Raw genomic sequence first — 23,736 nt, forward strand, 5'->3', positions numbered from 1 at the left:
AAAGATATTCATCTATCTCTGTTTGGGACAGATTGTACAGATTGGAATAGTATCTACCGAATTCCTCCGCTATTTCCTTTGGTTTCCTCTTTAATTGCCCCTCCTGCCCCTTAATTTGTGGAATAAACGTTGCTTGACTCTTCTCTTTCAGCTTCCCTGCTAGCAATCTACTACACTTGTCCCCAAACTCGTAGTTTGTTTTTTTGCCCCTTTGTATAATTGCTTTAGCCTTGTATCGTAAAAGCTCTTTAATCTGCCTCCTCAGGTGGCTCAGTTCTCTACCTACTTGGGGGGTAAATGTCTTTTTATGCTGGAGTTCTAATGTTTGGATTTCTGCTAGTAAATTCTTGACCTGTTGATCACGTTTCTTTTTTATTTTCGCTCCGTGTCTAATCAAAATCCCCCTAATTACTGCCTTATGGGCTTGCCACACCATCCCAGGATTGCTCCCGGGAATGTGATTCATTTGGAAGTATTCTGCAATTTCCCGGGCTACATCTTCTCTCACTTCTTCATTCTGCAAGAGGCTCTCATTAAGACGCCACCTTCTTTCCTGAGCCAACTCTGTCCCCGCCAGCGAAATGCGTAAACTCACCGGCGCGTGGTCTGACCACGTTATATTACCTATGGACACCTCTGTAACAGAAGGAATCAGATAATGGGGTACCATGAACAGGTCAATCCTAGAATACACCTGATGTGGATTGGAGTAAAAAGTGTAATCTTTCTCCTCGCCGTGCAGCGTCCTCCATACATCCACTAGCTGGGCCTCATGCAGTCTACCCAACACACCCCGTCTGATTCCCTCTGCGACAGATGAAGTCCCCCTAGAGCAGTCAGTCTTTGGATTTAGGGGGATATTGAAATCACCCCCCACTATTAATTTACCTTCCGAAATTGCCATCAATTCCCTCAGGGCTTTCCTCAGAAATACATCTTGATGTACGTTTGGTAGATACACCGTAGCAGTCACCTTAATTCCTCTTATTGTCCCCTTTAAAAAAAAGATATCTCCCTTTTGGATCTTGATACCTATTTTCTAATATCCATGGGATCCTATTGGATATCAGGATGGAAACCCCTTTGGATTTTGCTTCTTGGTTTTCCGCATGGTACACAGATGGGTAATACTTATTTTGTAGCATTGGGAGCCCTCCTGATCTAAAGTGCGTCTCCTGAATATAGACAATGTCTGATTCTGTAGACCTCATATCCCTCAATAACATCCTGCGTTTCTCAGGGGTGTTAAGTCCCCTAACATTCAAAGATGTAATTTTTATTCCCTCCATCTGAAAACTGAGGGGAAAAACAATGCCCTAAGGGCGAGGGAGAGGGAGGGACGCGAGAGAGAGAAGTGAACAAACGAGAGAAAAAAAAAAAAAAAAGGTTTAAATTTATAATTTAGGGTAAATCCCACTCCCACTAACCCCCTCTACTTCCCCCCACCCCCGTTCCTCCTCCCACCTCCCTCCCCCCTATGTCTCACCTAAAGAGAGAACCCACTTATGACCCCCAACCCCAATTGGTCAGTGGATAATTCCTATTCCAGGGACTGGACCAATTTGGCGGAGCACTTTATCTAGTTATTCCAACTTAACCGTAATATAAATAAAAAACAAACAAAAAAGGAATCCCAAAAATAAAAAAAAGTGGAAAACTGAATACTCCCAGCTCCCCCACCCCCGCCCCTCCGTTTTTTTGATGCCCTGTGGACTCATCCCAATTTCCTTCCCATCTCATTTCCCTCCCTCCTTGACCTCCTCTCTTCCCACGGCCTCACCCCCCACCCCCCCTCTCCCTCAAATCGACCTTCCTCACCTCTTGGTATTCCCAATATTTTACTTCCCACCTCCTACACCCGCCCCCCCACCCCCCCCCCCCATCTATAGGGGGGGGGGGAGAGGGGGGGATACCCCCATTGAAAGAGGGAAGGACCCCCCCCCCCATCTACAAACCAATATACAGTGCACTATACTGTGCTCATAAAATGTTCCAGGAGGTATGGGGGCCGGCCGGAACGACCGGGGGCTACCCCCCCGCCCTCCCCTCCAGCCCCTCTCCTCCTCCTTCTTAGTGTTATACAACCACAACGTGATTAACGTAAATATTACTTGTGTTACCTATATTTGACCTCTAGGGTCAACTGTGTTATATTCTCGTCCCCTCACATAAAGGGGGCAAAAATAATAATAAAAAAAAAAAAGAGAAACAGTGTCAAGCAGAGTCTATTATCTTAAATCAACACACTTGTGATATTCTCCTCATACCACTCTTGGTGTTGTGTATCCTCTAAGGACAACAACACCTCGTTTGAAAACCAACCATCCTTAAGGTCTCCCAAAAAATAGAAAAACCAGGGGGAGACATAAAAATGTAAATTCCTGATACAAAATAAAATCCCAAAAACTCATCTAGAAACAGAAAAGTGAAGAAATATGACATGGCATAAATCAGCATAAATAATAAAAAAAAAAACAGTGATTTCAAATGTAATAATGATGGGCCCCCCGCTGGCACCCTTTCCAGAGGAGATACGGGGGGGGGGGGGGGGCACTCACAGCGGCCGAGACCAAACCCCGGAACACTGTGGATCCCTCCCCCTGTCATATTGGGCCCCTCCAGATTATCCCCGCCTGTAGTCCAGTGGATCCACTGGAGGCCAGGCGGGGACCCCAGGGGAGATGAAAACCCCCGAGAGAGAAGGTATACAATAAAAAAAAAAAAAAACAGAGGGCGACGGTGTGTGGGGGAACGGCAGAAGGGAGGGGGTCAACCCCCCCCCCTCCATGGCCATGATGCCACAGGGGTGCCACATAGAGGGCCTTGAGATTATGACCCCAGGGAAAAAAAAAAAAACTGAACCACAAAAGGCAGAAAAAGAAACTAAAGTTAATCCATCGTTCCTCTATCGGTCATAAGCCTCATCACATTATGAGGTGTAGGGACTCTATATCCTATGCAGGCACAACACTTCCCTGACCCCTTTCTGCCCTTTCTGATCTCCTTGGCCCTGTAAAGTTTGTTGTAATGTAAGTCCGGCTTGGTAGATGTTGTAGCCAATTTGGGACTTCCATCTCCATAAATTTAAACATCTCGGGTAGCTCCATAGGCTGTTGTAAGTGAAATGACTGCGCATTCTTCTTAATTATAACCGCTATGGGGTACCCCCAACGATATGTCCCGCCTGCCTGTTTAACTTTGTCTAATACTAAGCGCAGCATAGCTCTCCTTTGTAGGGTAGCACGGGAAAGATCCGGCAGTATTTGTATCCGGGACCCTTCATACACTGTTCCTCCTGCATCCCAAGCCTTTCGGCTCACAAGTTCTTTATGTGAGAAATGGAAGAAGCAACCAATCACATCTCTTGGTTTATTTGGGTTTAGTGAAGGGGGGCCCAGTGCTCTATGTAGCCGCTCAAATTCCAGGGGTTGAGTAAGGCCCTGGCCCACCAGCTGTTGACATATTGCTACTATACACTGCTGCAGCGACTCATTCCCAACTGTCTCGGGGACCCCCCTAAACCTCAGATTTTTACACCTGCTTCTGTCTTCGATCTCTTCAATCTTTAACTGTAGGAGATCTACTTGCAAGGATTGTGTGTTCTGAGCATGTTCTAGTTTAGCTACACGTTTTTTCCAACAGTCCCCCCTCCATTTCAACATGTGCCAACTTATCTGTCAGATGTTGTACTTCCACATGGACAGACTCCATCTCTCTCCGGTGGGACTCCTCCATCCGCAGTACCAGCACTTCCATCTCTGCACGTGTAGGGAGCGCTAATGTCAGCCCGCGTTGGTAAGGTCAGTAACAGCTCCTTCAGGGACCTGAGCTCTGGATCACACATTCCCTGTTGTGGCTCCATCCCCAGCTGGCTCCTCTCTTCCGGACACAGGCTACAGGCACCCCCTCCTTTTACTACACCGTTGTCTGCTACGACGCCGACCGAGGGGGGCTCCCTTTGATCCACCGTGTCTCTGTGAGCCGACGCTGACGGAGTGCTCACTTCCTTGCTCCCACGTGACTCGGCGGAACGAATCCGATTCACCGCCGCCCTTGTCTGGGGGAAGTACTGCTGGATATCGGCTTGTACACGTACTCTGGAGGACCTCACCTCCTTCTTCATCCCCAGTATACCGCTTAGGTCCCGGGAACCGCCGTACTTCTAAACCCTCCACACAATCGGGTAAGTAGAGATTTTTCCGGCCATAGGTTACCGCTCTATTGATAGCTTAATTCCGGAGGGGAACGGGGGTTTAGAGGAGCTCTGGAGTCAGCATGCCTCTACTCCGCCATCATTATGCCACTCCCCAGAGTTTTTGAGTTTTTAACGTCTGGCATTTTTACAGCTCTAACGCTGGAGCTTCAGAACGCACTGGTCCTGTTTGTTTTTTTTGGGGGTTTTTTTTCAGCTTAAAAACGGCTCAGCCATTTACAGCTCAAAAACGTCATGGTGGGCATCAGGCCATAGACTAACATGGAGAGCCGTTTTTAAGCTGCAAATAACACTCAGAAAAGTGGCTGTAAAAACGTCCAAAAACGTCCATAGAAATGAAGCCTAAAGGTTATTAAAATGGCAACTCTTACATGTAAAAAAAAAATGCTTTTGTACTGTGTAAATCCAGTCTCTTGCATCACTGCACTGTGTATTTTGACACCTTTCTATCAAAACCAGCATACATTTTTTTCAGCAATTTGACCTTTCACAACAACTTCAGGGACAACATGTTCGCTTGCTACCTAATACAGTATATTCCACCCATTGTCGGATGTCATTAAATAATCAATGTTATTCGCTTGTCCTACCTGTCAGTAGTGATAATGTTACTGCTGATCTATGTGTTTGTGTGTGTGTATATCTATCTATCTATCTATCTATCTATCTATCTATCTATCTATCTATCTATCTATCTATCTATCTATCTATCTATCATATATATATTTTTTTTTCAGGTGTTCCAAGAAGCAGTTATGCTTTAAATAACTCTGGAGCAAATACAGAAGACCCAGATGGGGATTCAAAGTATGACATTTCTGATGTTTAATATTTCAGTACAATCTAAACACAAGAAACATGCTAATTATTGTTATAGTCATCCTTGAATTGTAGGATGTATTTAAGCGTTTGTCTTACTTAAGAGGATCTTGCATACAGTATACTGATCCCTAACAGTGCTTTCTTCTGTTATCTGAATCTGTGTAAAAGTACATGCACATGGATATGTAGAAGCAATGACAATGCAGTGTAAAAAAAAACAAAAAACTGCATTTTCTTGCGGCTCTGGAGCTGAAGGTCGGGCATAAAGCCTGTCATGTAAATTAATGATTGTACACCCCTGTACTTGTGTAAACTTTTTAATGCATAGTGTTTACTTGCGCATGCAAAGTAACTTCGATAGCAGGCTTTACACCCCACCCGTGGCTCCGGAGCTATTTAATTTTTCACATTCAGCATATCTAATGCCTATATACATTTAGCATGAATGAGGGCTTATAGTGCTGATCATTTTAATATGCACCTGGAACTTAAAACCGTTGTTCTTCAAAACAGCAGCTACATTTGTATTGTGTTGTGTTACTTATTATTCTGTGTATTTGTAAACAAGGCTTTTAAAGACCTAATGAAAAAAAAAAATACAGAGGCTGCGTTATGGTATTTAAAGCGGTGTTCCACCCGCAAACACTGTAGCTGCTGACTTTTAATAAGGACACTTGCCTGTCTAGGGACCCCGCAATGTGGCCCCCCCCCCCCACGAAAGCCGACATGTCGATCGGGTGGAGGCGCCGCCATTCTAATTAAGGCAAACCGGCAGTGGAGTCTTGTGGCTTCACTGCCTGTTTTTCTACTGCGCATGTGCGAGTAGTGCGGCGCTTTGTGAACACACAGATCCCAGAAGACAGTGGGGGGGCTCGCCGAATAAGAGGCTATAATATCCTGCGTTGCAGACCAGATGGATCAGAAGTACAGGCTGTACTTCATAAAAAGGTAAGTTAGAAGAAACTTTTTTTTTTTTCCTAGCCAAAAACGAAGGGTGGATGGAACTCCGCTTTAAACATATTTTCCAAGATTAAAACAAAGCAAGTTTGTAAAAAGCCTTTATTTGAAGTAGAAAGATACTTAAAATATACTCGCCTAGATGGATGCAGCATCGATCCAATGCTGTATCTGTCCCCTGCCGACTCTAAAGCCCCCACTATTAGATTTTCTACAGGTTTTTGTCTTCAGATTTACCAAAACCATGTAGTGCAAGGGCTTGCCTGATTGCATACAAATTGAAACTCTTAAGGTTTGACCTCATATTTTATGGTTTTGGTAAAACTGAAGACAAAATTCTGCAGAAAATCTAATAGTGTGTATGGGGCCGAAGACTGAGAACTGAACGATGAAACACCGCTGATCACTAGTTTATTGGCCTTCAGAGAGTCTGTGACACTCTCACTGGAACGCTGAGCTGTGGATGGGCCTGGAGCAGCTTGCTCAGGCTCTCGGTCAGCTTCTGCTCCAGCAAAAAAAAAAAAAAAAATGCGCCTACTAAGTGCAGTATGTCTGCTAATATGGAATTTATTAATTCATTAAAACAGCCAAATGGCTACTCACTAAAAAGTAGTACAAAATGCGCTCATAAGAAGGGAAGTGTAGTCACTGTGGATAGTCAGCCGATGATGGTGGCTTCTCTGGTGAAGATATTGTTGGTCGCTGTCCAGGAAAGAAGCGAGGCAGAGCACTGCGGGAACAGCGAATCCCGGAAGTACCTGTTTGGCGGCGTGCGTTTCAGCCTGGAGTGCACATGGCTCTCGGCGTCAGGAAGTGACGTCAGACAGGGGCTCGTAGTGAGGACGCGTTTCAATGCTTCCACGTTTTCCTCAGATCTAATGGGAGGAGGAGACTGGCATAATTATGTATGCTCTGTAGAACGAGATGGGGAAGCGTTGGTGAGATTAGGCATGTATCACCTAAGAAACGTCCCCGGGTGTCACTGTATGCGGCTGTGTTGTGGAGCGGTTGGCGGCGGTGGATGCAGTCGCTTCCTCTGTCTCTGACACACTGGGAGCCGAGCTGTGACATCAATTCTGGATGGACGATGGATCAGATGGATGGCAATACTTCCGGGTGATGTGGGGGAGCCAGTAGGTGACGCGTTTTGCGGAGCATGCCTTCCTTTCTCAAGCCTCTTGAGGCTTGAGAAAGGAGCACATGCTCCACAAATGCGTTGCCTACTGGCTCCCCCACATCACCCGGTAGTATTGCCATCCATCTGACCTGCCTACTGGCTCCCCCACATCACCTGGAAGTATTGCCATCCATATGGTCCATCCGGAATTGATGTCAAAGCTGGGCTCCTATTGTGTCAGAGACAGAAGGAGCGATGGCATCCACCGCCGCCAACCGCTCCACAACACGGCCGCATACAGCCGGGGACGTTTCTTTGGTGATACATGCCTAATGTCACCAACGCTTCCCCATCTCGTTCTACAGAGCATATATAAGTATGCCAGTCTCCTCCTCCCATTAGATCTTCTGAAAATGCGGAAGCATTGAAACGCGTCCTCACTACGAGCCCCTGTCTGACGTCCCTTCCTGTCGCCGAGAGCCGTGTGTACTCCAGGCTGAAACGCCCGCCGCTGAACAGGTACTTCCGGAATTCGCTGTTCCCGCAGTGCTCTGCCTCGCTTCTTTCCTAGACAGCAACCAACAATATCTTCACCAGAGAAGCCGCCATCATTGGCTGACTATCCACAGTGACTACACTTCCCTTCTTATGAACGCATTTTGTACTACTTTTTAGTGAGTAGCCTATTGGCTGTTTTAATGAATGAATTAATTCCATATTATCAGACATACTGCACTTAGTAGGCGCATTTTTTGTTTTTGCTATTACAGAGTCTTGCTTCACTCTCCAAAGTGCTGCCACGGTGTATATGTCATTTTGAACTGTTTATATACAAACTTTAAATATTGGGACTTTCATTACCATCCTTTTTATTATTATCCAGTTACTGGTCTTTTTGCTTTCCTTCCTCCCCCTTCCCTTTTTATAACAATTTATTTATCCACTTTTTGTGGTATTGTGGTTCAAATCTCCCTCTTTTGAGCCTGGTCCGACAGTGACGTCAGCAGACTTTAGCCCTCTGTCAGCTAAAAACTGATTACAGGAGTGCAGAATTGCAAAGCATTTATTGAGCTTTCAGCAAGCTTTGTTGAAGCTTGCAAAGTACCATTCAACTCCAGTTTGTTTATGTTGAACATAGATCCTAATGACGGCGTTGAAAGCCACTTTAAAGCGGAGGTTCACCCTAAATTGTCACTTTGGATCAAGTCAACTACTAGCCATAGACAAGAAATAATCAACGTTTTTTTTTTTTTAATCGCCATTGTTACCTTTGTACTGCTGCCGTCTGTGTCCTGTCAATCAAAATTCCCCGCGGGGAGTGGGCGTGTATGATCCTTTTCCCCCGACCAGCGCTATGCTATGTCTCCTGGGAGTGAGTGCTGAGAATCCCAGGAGACGCGCTGTGCTCTAATCCCGCGATATCTCGCGGGTCACGTGACTGAGCAAGCGTGTAGTGTTGACGACGTATCCCGGAAGACTACCCTGTGGGCTTCACAGTGCCCAAAGTTAAAATGGAAACGCACATCGCTCGTTTTTATAAAATATCGATTCCTCGAGAATACAGACTACGGCGGCTAAAGGAGTGGGACACACTGGTGCAGGGGTGCTAAAGGTAGGAGCGCAAAAATAATATATAAAAAAAAAATTGATAACCCGTGGAACCCCCGCTTTAAGCAAGCTGCTAGTTGGCTTTTGAGGCCTACTAATAGGTTGTTTATAGTGGCATCAGCACTCCTTATTAGGATCTGTGTTCAACATTTATAAACAGGAGCTGAATAATACTTTAAAAGCTTAACCACTTGCTGACGGCCGTACGACTTTGTACGGCCTCAGCGCGGCTCCCAATTTCTAACAGGCCGTGTTTTTACGGCCTCTCCTTTACACGTTCCCCGCGCGCGCTCCCGAGCGCGCGGCGGGGAACTTCTGTACTGGCCGTGTCCCTTGGACACAGCCAGTCACAGATCGCCGTGAACGGCCAATCGGAGCGGCCGTTTCCTAGGCGATCTGTGCGGCCAATGAGAGATGATCTCATATGTTTACATATGAGATCATCTCTCATTCCCGGCTCTCGCAGACAGCGGTGCTGTCAGGGGAGAGAGGAGACGGATCTGTGTCTCTTGTACATAGAGACATAGATCGGTCACCCCCCCAGTCACCCCCCCTCCCCCACAGTTAGAACACTAATTAGGGTACACATTTAACCCCTTCCTCACCCCCTAGTGTTAACCCTTCCCTGCCAGTCACATTTATACAGTAATTAGTGCATATTTATAGCACTGATTGCAGTATAAATGTGAATGGCGCCAAAAATGTGTCAAAAGTGTCCGATGTGTCCGCCATAACGGCGCAGTCCCAATAAAAATCGCAGATCGCCGCCATTTCTAGTAAAAAAAAAGCATTTATACAGTAATTAGTGCATATTTATAGCACTGATTGCAGTATAAATGTGAATGGCGCCAAAAATGTGTCAAAAGTGTCCGATGTGTCCGCCATAACGGCGCAGTCCCAATAAAAATCGCAGATCTCCGACATTTCTATTAAAAAAAAAGCATTTATACAGTAATTAGTGCATATTTATAGCACTGATTGCAGTATAAATGTGAATGGCGCCAAAAATGTGTCAAAAGTGTCCGATGTGTCCGCCATAACGTCGCAGTCCCAATAAAAATCGCAGATCGCCGCCATTTCTAGTAAAAAAAAAAAATTTACACAGTAATTAGTGCATATTTATAGCACTGATTGCAGTATAAATGTGAATGGCGCCAAAAATGTGTCAAAAGTGTCTGATGTGTCCGCCATAACGTCGCAGTCCCAATAAAAATCGCAGATCGCCGCCATTTCTAGTAAAAAAAAAAAAAAAAAAAATAATAATAATTCTGTCCCTTATTTTGTAGGCGCTATAACTTTTGCGCAAACCAGTCGCTTATTGCGATTTTTTTTTTTTTTACTAAAAATATGTAGAATACGTATCGGCCTAGACTGAGGATAAAAAAAAAAACGTAAAAAAAAAAATTTAGCTATTTATTATAGCAACAAAGTAAAAATATTTTATTTTTTTTCAAAATTGTCGCTCTATTTTTGTTTATAGCGCAAAAAATAAAAACCGCAGAGGTGATCAAATACCACCAAAAGAAAGCTCTATTTGTGGGGAAAAAAGGACGTTAATTTTGTTTGGGAGCCACGTCGCACGACCGCGCAATTGTCAGTTAAAGCGACGCAGTGCCGAATCGCAAAAAGTCCTCTGGTCAGGAAGGGGTTTAAGTGCCCAGTAAGGAAGTGGTTAAGCAAAGCTTGCTGAGAGCTCGGCAAATGTTTTGCCAAAGCTTGCTGTTCACGCTGCTATTATACAAGTTGAAGTCCATGTGAAACGGGCCTAAAAAACACATACTATATTAAAAATACCTCAAACTCCAGTGTAACTGTACTTTTTATACCATATTCTGTATAATCTTGGAAATGTATTTTTAAATATTGTCTGTTTTCTAGTATGTGTTGCACTTCAGTTTAGATGTAAGAATAATTAGAATTGTAAAATATAATGTCGGTCTTAATTTTTTTTTTATAGCTGCTTGAGGATCTTCATATATACAATATTGATTGCCTGGCTGTCTTCTCTCTGAATCATTGACCCAAAACCAGCATTCAGATCTAGAAAGTCTTCAGCCCCATTCACACCAGCGCACTGTGACATCACAGGAACCGTGCTGCGGTGCTACTTATTCTACATGGAGCCCTAACAGTTTCCCAGCACACCAGTGTGGCAGTTTGATTCCAGAAATGCTGCATGCTTGATTTCTGACTCCGTGTGGTGGGCTCCAATGAATTGGCTGCCTTAACACATTGTACGTTAACGCAGGACGCAATGCATTTGAGTCTAACACACAGCGTGAACTATGCTGGTGTGAATGGGTCCACAATGAAGTTAGAACGTGTGGTCTGTATATCTTGTACATGTTTTAAAATATCTTGAAAATTCTGATTTTAATGTGTCAGCCAGAACATTTTACAGATATTAGGAGTAGCAGCCATTAGACTTGCTTAGTAAAACCTAAACTTGGTTATGCCCTATATGGTAAAACATCATCTCTCCCCTCTATACAAACCCATTTTAAATAGAATTACCTATGAATACATATTTGAAATGTTTACATATTGTCAGCGGATGTTATTAAGAATAATACTCCTTCACTTGGGCCAGTTTGTTATTTTAAATTAAGTGGACCTATACAGATGGTAATTATCAGACCAGCCTGACCTGACTGTGACTTGGAGGGCTTAAGAAAGTGCCGGTATAATTAATCTCCAACTTTACATATCTTTTACAGTAATCAAAAAATGTTGTGGCAATGTTTGTGTGTTATTTTGTTTTTTATGTTTATTCTTTGTTTGTGGCTCCTGTTCCTATTCCAGAGAGCCATGTCCTCTAACAGATGAGCAAATGGTTGCAGGGTAAGACCAGACATTCTAAACAATCTAGCTTTGTTTAGAATAAGTCTCTCTCCTTATTGAGTCTTTACCTCTTCCTACTTGTTCTAAAGTCGCTTATCACAACATAAAAAAACCTCTAACTTTAGCTTGGATATTAACATTTAACAAATTATTACAAGCTCCATGCTAACATTTCTTTGCACAAATTATTGCTTGATTCTGATAAAATTTTAATTTCATGTTCCTGTGATGTAATGTTTCCCAATCCAGAATGGAATATTGCTATAAAATCATGTTGCATAAACAAATACAAATCTGTAGCAATGAATTGTGAACATGTGTAATAAGTATAGCACTATGGATTTTCTTCAGTAAGATTTCTAGTGTTAACTCCAATGACCTTGTGGACCACAGAATACTATATATCTCCATAGTTTTCATGTGTGTGTGTATGTATGTGTATATATGTATGTGTATATGTGTATATATGTATATATATATATATATATATATATATATATATATATATATATATATATATATATATATATATATATATATATATATATATATATATAATTGTGTGTGTGTGTGTGTGTGAAAAAATATATATATGTGTGTGTGTGTGTATTTTTTTTTTACATTACAGTGCTGAAACTTCATGTGTTTTTTTTTTATTTTTAGCACATTGAAGGAAAAAAAATAATAATAATAAATAAATATATATATATATATATATATAATTTTTTTTATATAAATTACTAAGGATTTTAAGCTCTTTACATGACGCATTGAGATAACCATGATGGTATAGTGTAAAGACAACGCCCACAGATACACTTTTCAGTTTTATCTTTCTGTAACCATATGTTGCAGATACGTGCATACTTTTATTCTTCCATTTTTTTTTTTTTTTTTTAACCATTGCCCATACTAAGTAACCATTTTCAAAATGTGTGAAATATATGCAAAACAAATGTGATAAAATGGTGGTAGGCATATACTAGACCAGTCAAACAGCTTTCAATACAAAGCCATCATTATCCAGATGATAAAATGATCCTATTATATGTGTATATATTGGGCAACACGGGTATAGTGGTTAGTAGTCTTGCACCACTAGTGTCCTTGGTTTGAATTCTACTAGAGACGATCTCTTCATGAATTTTTTTGTTCTCCTGTGTTTGCATAATTATTATTATATTTATATGTCACTCATAAGAAATGACATAATGATTGTGAATAATGCAACTATACTAGATTGGATCTAGAATATATGTATTTAAAGTACAAGGTACTTTATATTTTGTAAAAGATATGTTTTATTATTTTTCTTTTAGTACAGTTCACTAGAAGTCAAGTTAAGTAAGGGGTGGTCTAGCCACGCAGTATTTAATGAACAACCATGACTCATCTGCTGGTCAATGGTATTCCCCAAAAATTCCACAAAAGACCCGGCATTAAAAAAAAGTAAATAAATAAATAAATGACATTGGATGGGGGAGGGGGCAAGCATGTGCTGAACCATACATGCGGGGGGAACATTGTTCTCATGTTGATGAGGGCCTCTTCCCACGGTTGTGGGGGTGTGGAAGGTTACTTATCAGAATCTGGAAGCCCCCTTTAACAAGAGAGACCCCAGATTTTGCCCACGCTCAATGTGAATGAGTATGGGGTACATACCAATACTTATTCACCAGAATTGACAATTTTTTTCTTCTTCTGGTGTGTAATAAAAGACCTTGCGTTGCCCTTCTCCTTCCTATTTAGGGGGGGGGGGGTAGAGAGCTAAGGAGGCTTACAGATTTTGATTGGTCATCCCCCTGCACCCCCACAACCACCAGGTTGTGGGGTGGGAAAGAGGCCCATGTAATCATAAACATGAGGGAAAGGTGCTGTTAAGGGCATGTGGCCTGGTCCCTTTTTCCTGCCCTGCTGTATAGCATAAGGTTCTGGTATGGATTGGGGACTCTTCGGCATGAGGCTCTCCCCAAAATACGCCCTGAAGGGTCCTGGTATGGATGGATTGGGGGGAGACACTGTATTTAATTTTTATTTTTTTCTATTTTAATGCTGGCTCTTCGTTTGTCACGGTTGTTAGGACGCCAGCGTTCAGATCCTTAACAACCAGCAATTCTGAGCTGAACTGTCATATTTAGCAGTGATAGAAATACCACTGCTAAAACACACATTAAATACAGCAAAAAAATAAAAATAAAATTACCTTGGGTGGTATTTAGTATGCATTTTTTTACGATTTACACAATACCCCATGAGTTAAATTAACTCGAGCAATCATCTAGTGCCCATGTGGCTAATTTAGGTTAGTGTGATTTGAAACGTGTTTTATTTTGTAATCTTCAGTTTAATGCTTACAGTAACTATTCTATAAAGCAAACCGAGAATGCTATGACGCAATGTCTATTATTGCTAATGATGGCTGTGGATGGATGTTCTAAAAAAGAAAAAAAAATACTGCTGTACACCCAAGCAATTTCTCTTACTATGTCGTAGTGGAAATGTGTATTGTTGGGCTCATTTCTTTAAAAAAAGAGACGATTGAGCAACAAAAGTGTTAACTTTATAAGGCAATACAATGAATCTCCCCATATAATAATGTAGGGAGAAAATGTAGTGTGCTCTTTGGAGCTCAGTGACATTGAAGAAGGCCACCAGTAGTGCTAGGTCACAACAGGTACTTTATCTAGATGGGGATATGAGGTGTATATATGCTTAAAAATGCATATTCATCCCAGTAAGTGCCTGTTGTTCGCACAAAGTGCAGTGGCTGTGAAGAAGGTAGTATTAGATGAACTAGTAGAATTTAGATAGACAGAAGTGACTAGACAATTAAAGAATTGCAGCTAACACATTGTAAGCATTTATAGAAATAGTATTTTTTCCTACTTTTTGGATAAAGCTTTTAATCAAATGAATAAAAGCTGACCATTGTAAGCACCCCTTTTCAGTGTTGCATGCTTTGTCTCAGGCTTTTTTTTTTTTTTTACTTGGAAAAGACAAACTTTATTAAGGGCTAAAAAAAGGGGGGAGAGGGTTGGGACTTTAGATGAGGCATATGATAGAAACTACCACAGGCCTCCATCCCTATAAAAGGGGGGGGGGGGGGTTGGGAATTTAAATGCGTTTTTAGCAGTATGCGATTAAAAAAAAAAAAAAAATATATATATATATATATATATAATGGAATATAAAAAATGTTTCCATAATAGCCAGGCTCAAAGTTACCAACCAAAAGCACTGAACCAAATGAATCTGTCTAGCTGTATGTAATTAAAAACAGAGGTTTAGTTGCATGTATTTGCAAATACCTGTGTGAGCTGCAGGCCGCGTCAAGGCACTCTGTGTACTGCAGTCCTAACCAGGGCTGTGGAGTCGGTAGATAAATGTTTTGACTCCTAAATGTTCCGACAATCTAAATTTAGTAGGAGTCGGAGTTGGAGTCGGTGCATTGTTTGCAGACTCCGACTCCAACTCCAGGTACCCAAAATTTCCTCCGACTCCATCTCCGACTCCACAGCCCTGGTCCTAACTATGAATTTTAAAGTCTCCTAAAAAGGAGCACAGGCGTGCTAATCAAGATAGGGGGCAGGTGATCACCTAAACCCGCCCCTACCTATAGTAGGTCTAGTAAAAAAGAGCACTGGTAAAACAAACGAAATGCAGGAGTGGAACCAAAAATGCCTACCAAACCAAACACATCTCATTTAAAGTCCCAAACCCTCCCCCCCTTTTATACATTTACAGTGATGGAGGCCTGTGGTAGTTTCTATCATATGCCTCTTCTATAGTCCCAACCCTATCCCCCCTTTTTTTAACACTATCCAGGCATGGAGATGTGTTTCAGGAGTGGAACAAAGTGCCTCCACGGATCTACTACCGACAGTTAATTATGCATTGTCATTTTTGTTGACTAGCTGACCCAGGTTGATGTGGTCCGCCTTTAGTTTGGTGGTATTTTGGTTTGGTAGGCATGTTTGGTTCCACTCCTGCATTTCTTTTGTTTTTCCAGTGCTCTTTTTTGCTAGACCAACTATAGGTAGGGGCGGGTTTAGGTGATCACCTGCCCCCTATCTATTGATGAGCATGCCTGTGCTCCTTTTTAGGAGACTTTAAAATTCATAGGTAGGACTGCAGTACACAGAGTGCCTTGACTTAGTCTGCAGCTCACACAGGTATTTGCAAATACATGCAACTAAACCTCTGTTTTTTAATTACATACAGCTAGACAGATTAATTTGGTTTAGTGCTTTTGGTTGGTAACTTTGAGCCTGGCTATTATGGAAACATTTTTTATATATATATATATATATATATATTCGCATACTACTAAAAACGCATCTCATTTAAAGTCCCAAACCCTCCCTCCCTTTTATAACTTTATTAAGGGCAAGCACAGATTGACATGACATTCACGTACATTTGTCAACAAAAGAACAGTTGCATATGGTCTGTGTGGTTGTTTTTTATGTTGAATTAATGTTAAAATGGCAGCATTCAACCTGGAAGCTAGTATTTTGGCTAGAGTTTTGATATCGACCTGCAGTAGTGAAATAGGCCTGTAAGATTTGGGGTAATGTGGGTCTTTCCCCGATTTGGGGAGCACTATAATCTGGGCTTCCTGCATAGACTCTTGGAGTAAGTTCAGGTCAAAGATAGACTCGTACAGAGCTGTTAGTTTGGGAACTAAAATATCAGAGTATGTGACATAAAATTCTAGGGGCAGCCCATCCAATCCTGGAGCTTTAGACTTGGCCAGTTGAGAAATTGCTTCAGCCACATGTGCTGTCATCAAGAATTTTAACTTGCTCCTGAGTAAGCCTTGAACTGTATGGTAGACAAATATGATCGAATCTCCCCCTGTGTGTATGTACTTTGGGATTTATAGAATTGCTGAAACCTAGCTGCCACTTGCCCTGGGTCCGTTTTTTATACTATGCCCGTCTGGGTCACTGAGCGATGCCACTACAGGGGGCTTGTGGGCCAGATGGGCCAACAACCTCCCAGCTTTCCCCCTGCTCATACACCCTCTGCCTACAGAAGAAAACCCGTTGTTTAGCCTTCTCCGTATGCAATTGTGTGACCAAACGGGTCTGTAGTTTTACTTTGTCATGGTTATCTAGGGTAAGACTGGTGGTATATGTTAACTTTAATTCCCGAAGTTTGTCAAACTTCAATTGAAGCATAACATTAGACTACCGTTTTAAGCCTATTTATTCTGATGGACAATACCCTACGGACATGGGTTTTAAAATGTTCCCAGTGTCTGCTGAGGGCAGGAGGTCCCTGTAATCTGCCAAAAAAGAAGAGCAGTTCCCTCTCTATGGAGTTATGGTCCGCTAGTAGGGACAGCCAGTGAGGGTTGAGTCTCCAAATTCTTGTGGGTGGGGCTACGCGCAGGGACACCGCCAGCACGGAGAGTGGTCTGATAGGACCTAGGAGGCAAACCTCGAGCCGGTAACTTTAGGCAAGAGGGCCTTGGATACTATTATGAAGTTAATTCTGGACATGGTGTTGTGACTCACCAAATGACAAGTGTTTGCTCTGGTTGTTGGATTAGCATGCCTCCAGGCGTCAATAAGGCCAATCTCCTTCAGTGTGCGGCACAGCCTAGTGTGCAACGGCTCACCAGGCCTGGGTGCATCCTGTAATGGGCGGCTCAACGATTGGGTCAATGTGTTTGTTAAAGTTCCCCATCCATACTACTGGCAGCGACAGGGTACTGCGCTATATAAGCCAGGCCTTCTGTTACCGGGTCAGACCTGTATGGAGGGGGAATGTAGGTAGCCAGATTTTCACATTTAGTTAAATGTGAAAATCGGAGCTGTTCTTTCACATTGGCAAGCATGTAAGGTCAGCAGGTTTGCTGCGGCTTTTAAAATTTAACATGTAAACAGTGTCAGATTTTCATATACTGTATTTAAAGTGGTAGTATACTCTGCACTACCACTTTAACCTACAGGTAAGCCTATAATAAGGCTTACCTGTAGGTAACAACAAAACCTGGGGAATGCCCAGTGAAAAACCAAGCCTCCTTACCGACCAGCCTGCAGAACAACCAATTAACCTGTCTAACAGTATGCGTTAAAAACAGGGGTTTTGTCCGCACGCATTTGCAAACGCATGCGTGAGCCACAGAGCCGCACTAAGGCACCCTGTAATCTGTGGTCCTAACACTAAACAATGAGCGTCCCCACAGTGGAGGCACATGTATTCTAATGGATAGATAGGGGCAGGTGGACTGAAGGGGAGCCACCCCTCCTTAAAGGTACAGGAGCACACCAAACACCCAGCGTGTAGCACAATGGCTGCAAAGGTGTTGGTGCACTGCTGGACCAATATAAGCACCACAGGTGAAACATAAACATGTCCACCGCCCCCATCTATAGCTGGCAATCCCAGCAAGTGGCATTGGAAGGCTCAAAGAGATAACAAACCCTGGGGAATGCTCAGGGAAAAACCAAGCCTCCTTACCGACCAGCCTGCAGAACAACCAATAAATCTGTCTAACAGTATGCGTTAAAAACAGGTGTTTTGTCCGCACGCATTTGCAAACGCATGCTTGAGCCGCACTAAGGCACCCTGTAATCTGTGGTCCTAACACTAAACAATGAGCGTCCCCACAGTGGAGGCACATGTGTTCTAATGGATAGATAGGGGCAGGTGGACTGAAGGGGAGCCACCCCTCCTTAAAGGTACAGGAGCACACCAAACACCCAGCGTATAGCACAATGCCTGCAAAGGTGTTGGTGCACTGCTGTCGTTATAAAGAATACAGGTTTAGGAGATATTCCCCCCCGCAATGCACCGCTGACTGCAGCCGCCGGACCTTGCCGGGAAGTGACGACATCGCCGCTCCAGCCAATCACAGCGCTGGAGCGGCGAAACCCGGAAGACACGCAGAGGAAAGATGACATCTCCCTCGGCGTGGACCAGGTAAGTTCCTCTCACCTCGTCTGAGGTGAAGTATTTCATAATGAGCTAGTATGTGGTGCATCCTAGCTCACTATGGCTCTTGCTTTTCAGGTAGGTTTAAGAAAAAAAACAAGAACGGGGTTTACTACCGCTTTTAAATAAAAAAATTGACAATCGTGAGAGAATCGCGATTCTCATTTTTCCCAGAATCGTGCAGCTCTACTCAGTACACACGTACTGAAAGTTGGCTGGTTCAGCATGAACTGGACAACTTTTGGTAAATGTGTACTGCTGTCTGTTAAACCGAAGCTTGTCTAAAGGTCTTGCTGGAAAACCAGCTATTGGCTGCCAGCGCTGATCAGTGTATTCTGGCGGGAGAAGTCCCATAGTCAGAATACAATGACACAGGGGGAGAGATCCTTGCATCCCACATCATTACGTTGATGCAGAGAGATGTTTATTTTAATATTTTTTTTTTTTGTTCAACCCGCTTGTTTGAAACTGAAAATGTGTACCTTTTTTTTTTTTTTTAAATGATAGAAAATGCAGAAAAACTGAAAAATCTATCATTGAGATGACCTTTAAAACTGTTTATAAATGCATTATGTATGCATGCCTGTGTACAGTATAATAGTTTTCCCCAGCAGAGCTGCTGTCACAGTAGTAAGATGCACGGTTTAAAAAAAAATGGGAAGCTGAATTTTGATTCCCAGGTATTCAAATTTCAGGGATTTTGCAATGCATTGCAATGTCACCATGGGTGAAAATGCTAGTTATCACATTACTTGCTGGATGCAGTAACATGTTGGGGGGGGGGGGGGGGGGGGGGGATCTTAAGTATTTTCCTTATTTCCTCTTTACCTGTCAATTTGCAGTAATTGAGTTGTGTATATAATAAATGAATCATGTAATTTATCAGTAATTGAATGTCATGTTCATGGCTTTCTGATAACGGCACTTTTTTTTTTCTCAGTATATATAATTCTTTGCAGAGCATGGGCTTAATAAGCATGCAGTCACAATGTAATTCTTTATACCTTTTTAATTTCCTTACGATTCCTATTTATTATGGAAATAAAATGTTATACCCCTAACAATGTTATTTCTAATCTTTGGTCCTATATGTTGTCTGTTAAAGATTTTCAGACGTTATACTCGCAACAATTTTGGCTACGAAGTCAGATATGTGTGGTAAAAAGTTTGAATTGAAGATAGACAATGTGCGTTTTGTGGGTCATCCAACTTTGCTTCAGCATGCACTGTGCCAGGTAAAATTACCCTTAATAAATGATCAGATTGTTGTACTATTGTACATTTGGGATAAACAATGTTTCAAAAGTTTAGATTTGGTCTCGGAGATGATTTTGTGCTTTTTACATTGCATAGTATTTTTTAAAGTGAAGTCCATCTTTCCATATTAAAAATTAGAGTGTAACATTAAACGTGTTCACAGCTTCCCACCCCCATACTCTGCCTCCCTTTTAGAAACCAGGGGTTGTCCTCTCTGCAGGTTCCTGATATCTATCTATCTATCTATCTATCTATCTATCTATCTATCTATCTATCTATCTATCTATCTATCTATCTAATATTTTTGGCACAGCAGTGCGTGGTTCTTCCCACACCTTGTCATTTATTCTCAAGAATCTCTAAATGGAAAGAATTACAAGTCTCATCCGCCACCATGGGGCAGATGAGATGGAGCACAAGTAAGGTCACATCCCCGTACAAACACTTCTACTCCAGCCCCCGTAATTAAATCTCCGTACCCTGGTATGTACCTGTGGTTGGAGACTTGGTCTGCAGGAGCCAGAGCATTGCACCTGTGAGACACTGATCATGATTACAATGCTTTTCAGTCTCCAGTGCAAAATGAGTAACGGTAGAATTAGCCTTTAAAATGCCTCCTATGTAAAAAAGCTGCACCAGTATCCTATGTAAGTTTCCCATCCTGCCGGGGTTGATTTACTAAAGGCAAATCCACTGTGCACTTGGAAGTGCAGTTACTGTAGATCTGAGGGGTATTGTGCAGAGTATTGAAATCATACGCTGGAAGCTTCTTGTAGTATACAGCAGTATGCGTTTCTTTTATAAAGGATTGCAATGCATGTCTTACAGCATGGAGAAACCTAAACAGGAAGCAGGACTATACAAGTACATGAACTGAGATAGACAACACATCCTGTTTATCATAGAAAACATGAACTATACACTATAATACTACAGCGCCACTTTCTGCATAGATAGGTATAATACAGTATTTCAGTTTATTAACAACTTTACATTACATGCTGCTGTTCTTTTCCAACAAGGGGAAGCTCTGCTGATTTCTATCATCCAATCATGCGCAAGAAAATATGCTGTTTTTAATTTCCCTTGCAAGCCCCCCCCCCCCCTCAGATCTACAGCAACTGCACTTCCAAGTGCATTTCCAGTGCAAAGTGGATTTGCCTTTTAGTAAAAAGGAAAAAAACATTGTCTCATTAAAATAAAAACCAGCACATATAACTTATCATATCTTATAGCATTTGTTCTTCTCCATCCAGTGCCTATTCTATTCCATGGTACTTCTGTGTTTTTTTTTATATATAAACATAAGGTCACATAACGTGTGAAGGCGCAAGGAAGCTCTTGTGCAAAATATTTTCACTTTCCCGTTGAGCCACAAGTGGCATGTGCAGTTGTACACAATACATACAAGCTTTTTTGCCCTCTCTATGTTAACCAACACAACCAAATGCATTGGGTGTGAACAAATCCTTACTGAAAATGCAGGTAGAAGATTTTATAGCCTGATTTTCTAACTTTAAAATAATAAATTGTATGTTGTAATTCTATTTTGTACTAAAGGTGTCAAAAACTGATCCTTCACCGAAGAGGGAAATGCCCACAATGATCCTCTTCAATGTGGTCTTTGCTTTAAGGGTAAGCCTGTATTTTTGTAATTGCTAGTTTACAGCATATTCATTTGGGTAGTTTTTTAAAAAAAATATCCACTTTTATGTATTGAATTTATTTAAAAGCCCCTTTCACATGGGACAGAATCCTCTTTGCTCAGCAGGGGATCTGTCCGATCATCCCCCTGCTGAGCAGAGTGGGCAGATGACAGGTCTGTGTCTGGTCAGCTTAGGCAGGGTGGACACGGACAAGGCCCACTCTCCTCTATGGATGGTCAGGTGTAAACGGACGGCCCTCTGATTCGATCCGCCCAGCAGGTTGGATTTGAGTTAGGCTGATGGACACAAGTCAGTTTACACCTGCCGGTCCATAGGGATACATGGACCTTCCAATCAGGTCTGCCTGAAAAACTGACCTGCGAACCTGATCAGATCGCTTATGTGAATGGGGCCAAAGTGTATCTAAAGCTAATGCCCCGTACACACAATCGGATTTTCCGTTGGAAAAACCTTGGATGGTTTTTCCGACGAAATTCCACTCAAGCTTGGCTTGCATACTCACCGTCGCACAAAAGTTCTCTGAACTTTTGACCGTCAAGAACACTGTGACGTATAAAACACTACGACAAGCCGAGAAAGTTAAGTTCAATGCTTCTGAGCATGCGTCAAATTGTTTCCGATCATGTGTCGGAATTGCTACAGACAATCTTAATTTCCATTCGGAATTTTTTCATCTGAAAAATTGAGAACCTGCTCTCAAACTTTTGCTGGCGGAAATTCCACCAGCAAAAGTCCCATGAAGCATACACACGGTCGGAATTTCCAATGAAAAGCTCACATTGGACTTTTGCCGGTGGAAATTTCGACCATGTGTAGGCGGCATAGGAGTATAAAATGATTGGAGCTTCTGTCTGGATTTTATTGCTGACACTGATGGGCCCTATTTTATTTGTCCTAGTAAATGAAGGAAAATCACAAATTTTAAGGTGGCACCACAATAAGTGTAATAGTGACAACTAAAGGTGGATGTTTCTTATTTTACTAGCCACAAAGTAAAGGTAATCCTTCCTAATGGAACACGGCAAACGATGAATAAATTGTCAGGGTTTTAATTCTTGGCTACTTCAAAACAAAAGGAAATGTCTTTAGATACTTTAACAAAGTTCTATTTTGTGCCATCTGTGAAATTGTTGTATAGTTTGCTTGCGATGATAAAAAAAACAAAAAAACTGCTATACATGCAATGCCCAACTGACAGTCCCTGGCTTTCTTTCATGTTGGTACTCAAGCACATCAAAGGAATAAATTGTGAGATAAAAGATGCAGCTTTAAAAGGATAAGTTCATCTTTACAAAAAATAAATGTTTTTGCTACAGTGGGTGACTGCGATATTGTGTTTTTAGCACGACAGCATCGCGCTGATTCTCGGCGACATGGTGCCGACATCTCGCACTCGCTGGAATAGACAAAGCACATTCCAGCGAGCGCGTGGGTAGGTACCACGTGGGTAGGTACCGGAGCATGATGGGACTGTGAGGCCTATATAAGTCAGATGCAAGCCGCGCACCCGTTATTGCAGCGAGAAGAGGCGTCGGGTCAACATCGGGAGAAGGCAGAAGAAGAGAAGTGAAGAAGATGACGTCACAGAAGAGCGGACTGGCCGCCGCTAGTATAGCGGCGGCCAGCCCTGAAGGAGAAGGCAGCGGGAGGAAGAACCGGGGTGCGCCGAGTCAACAGCGGAGAGCGGCGAAAATAGAACAAGACTCCTGGAGAGCGGAGAAGACCCCCGGAGAGCAGGAGGAGAGCAGAGGAGACCCCCCGGACAGCGGAAGAAGCCCCCCCGGAGAGCGGAAGAGAACCAGACGGCGGTGAAGAAGAAGCCCCCCCTGCTGAAAGAGCTAAAGAAGACAGGGGGGGCCTCCGGAGCAGACTAATTATTTTAAAAACCCTGTGTCGTGTTTTTATTAACATTAACACCATGCCTCCAGGTGAATGGGTAGGGGTACGATGGGTACCCCATATCCATTCACTTAGGGTGGGGGGCCCCCTTATTTGAGGGGGCTCCCAGATTCCGATAAGCCCCCCGCCCGCAGACCCCGACAACCAACGGCCAGGGTTGTCGGGAAGAGGCCCTGTCCTTATCAACATGGGGACAGGGTGCTCTGGGGTGGGGGGGCCCCGCAGTGCGCCCCCCTGCCCCAGAGCACCCGACCCCCCCCCCCCCCATGTTGAGGGCATGCAGCCTGGTACGGCTCAGGAGGGGGGGAGCGCTCGCTCGTCCCCACTTCCTTCCTGGCCGGCCGGGTAGCGTGCTTTGGATACGGGTCTGGTATGGATTGTAGGGGGAACCCCTACGTCGGTTTTTCGGC

The 23,736-nt window shown here is 42.9% G+C and overlaps 1 protein-coding gene across 6 annotated transcripts in view; it reads left to right on the forward strand.

Annotated features, from left to right (window-relative positions):
• The window catches only part of NPRL3 (NPR3 like, GATOR1 complex subunit), a 235,483-nt gene that overhangs the window by 19,579 nt on the left and 192,168 nt on the right, over positions 1–23,736 (forward strand). For 4 of the 6 annotated variants that reach the window (XM_040357013.1, XM_040357018.1, XM_040357014.1 and 1 more), the window contains 4 exons: positions 4,951–5,020; positions 11,520–11,558; positions 19,609–19,738; positions 21,321–21,395. In XM_040357013.1, coding sequence (XP_040212947.1) covers positions 4,951–5,020; positions 11,520–11,558; positions 19,609–19,738; positions 21,321–21,395 — 314 coding nt within the window. The remainder of the gene's footprint in view (positions 1–4,950; positions 5,021–11,519; positions 11,559–19,608; positions 19,739–21,320; positions 21,396–23,736) is intronic. The other 2 variants (XM_040357015.1, XM_040357017.1) reach the window with 1 other exon arrangement.

Source organism: Rana temporaria, chromosome 6 (genome assembly GCF_905171775.1).
Source record: "Rana temporaria chromosome 6, aRanTem1.1, whole genome shotgun sequence".
Lineage (NCBI taxonomy): Eukaryota > Metazoa > Chordata > Amphibia > Anura > Ranidae > Rana > Rana temporaria.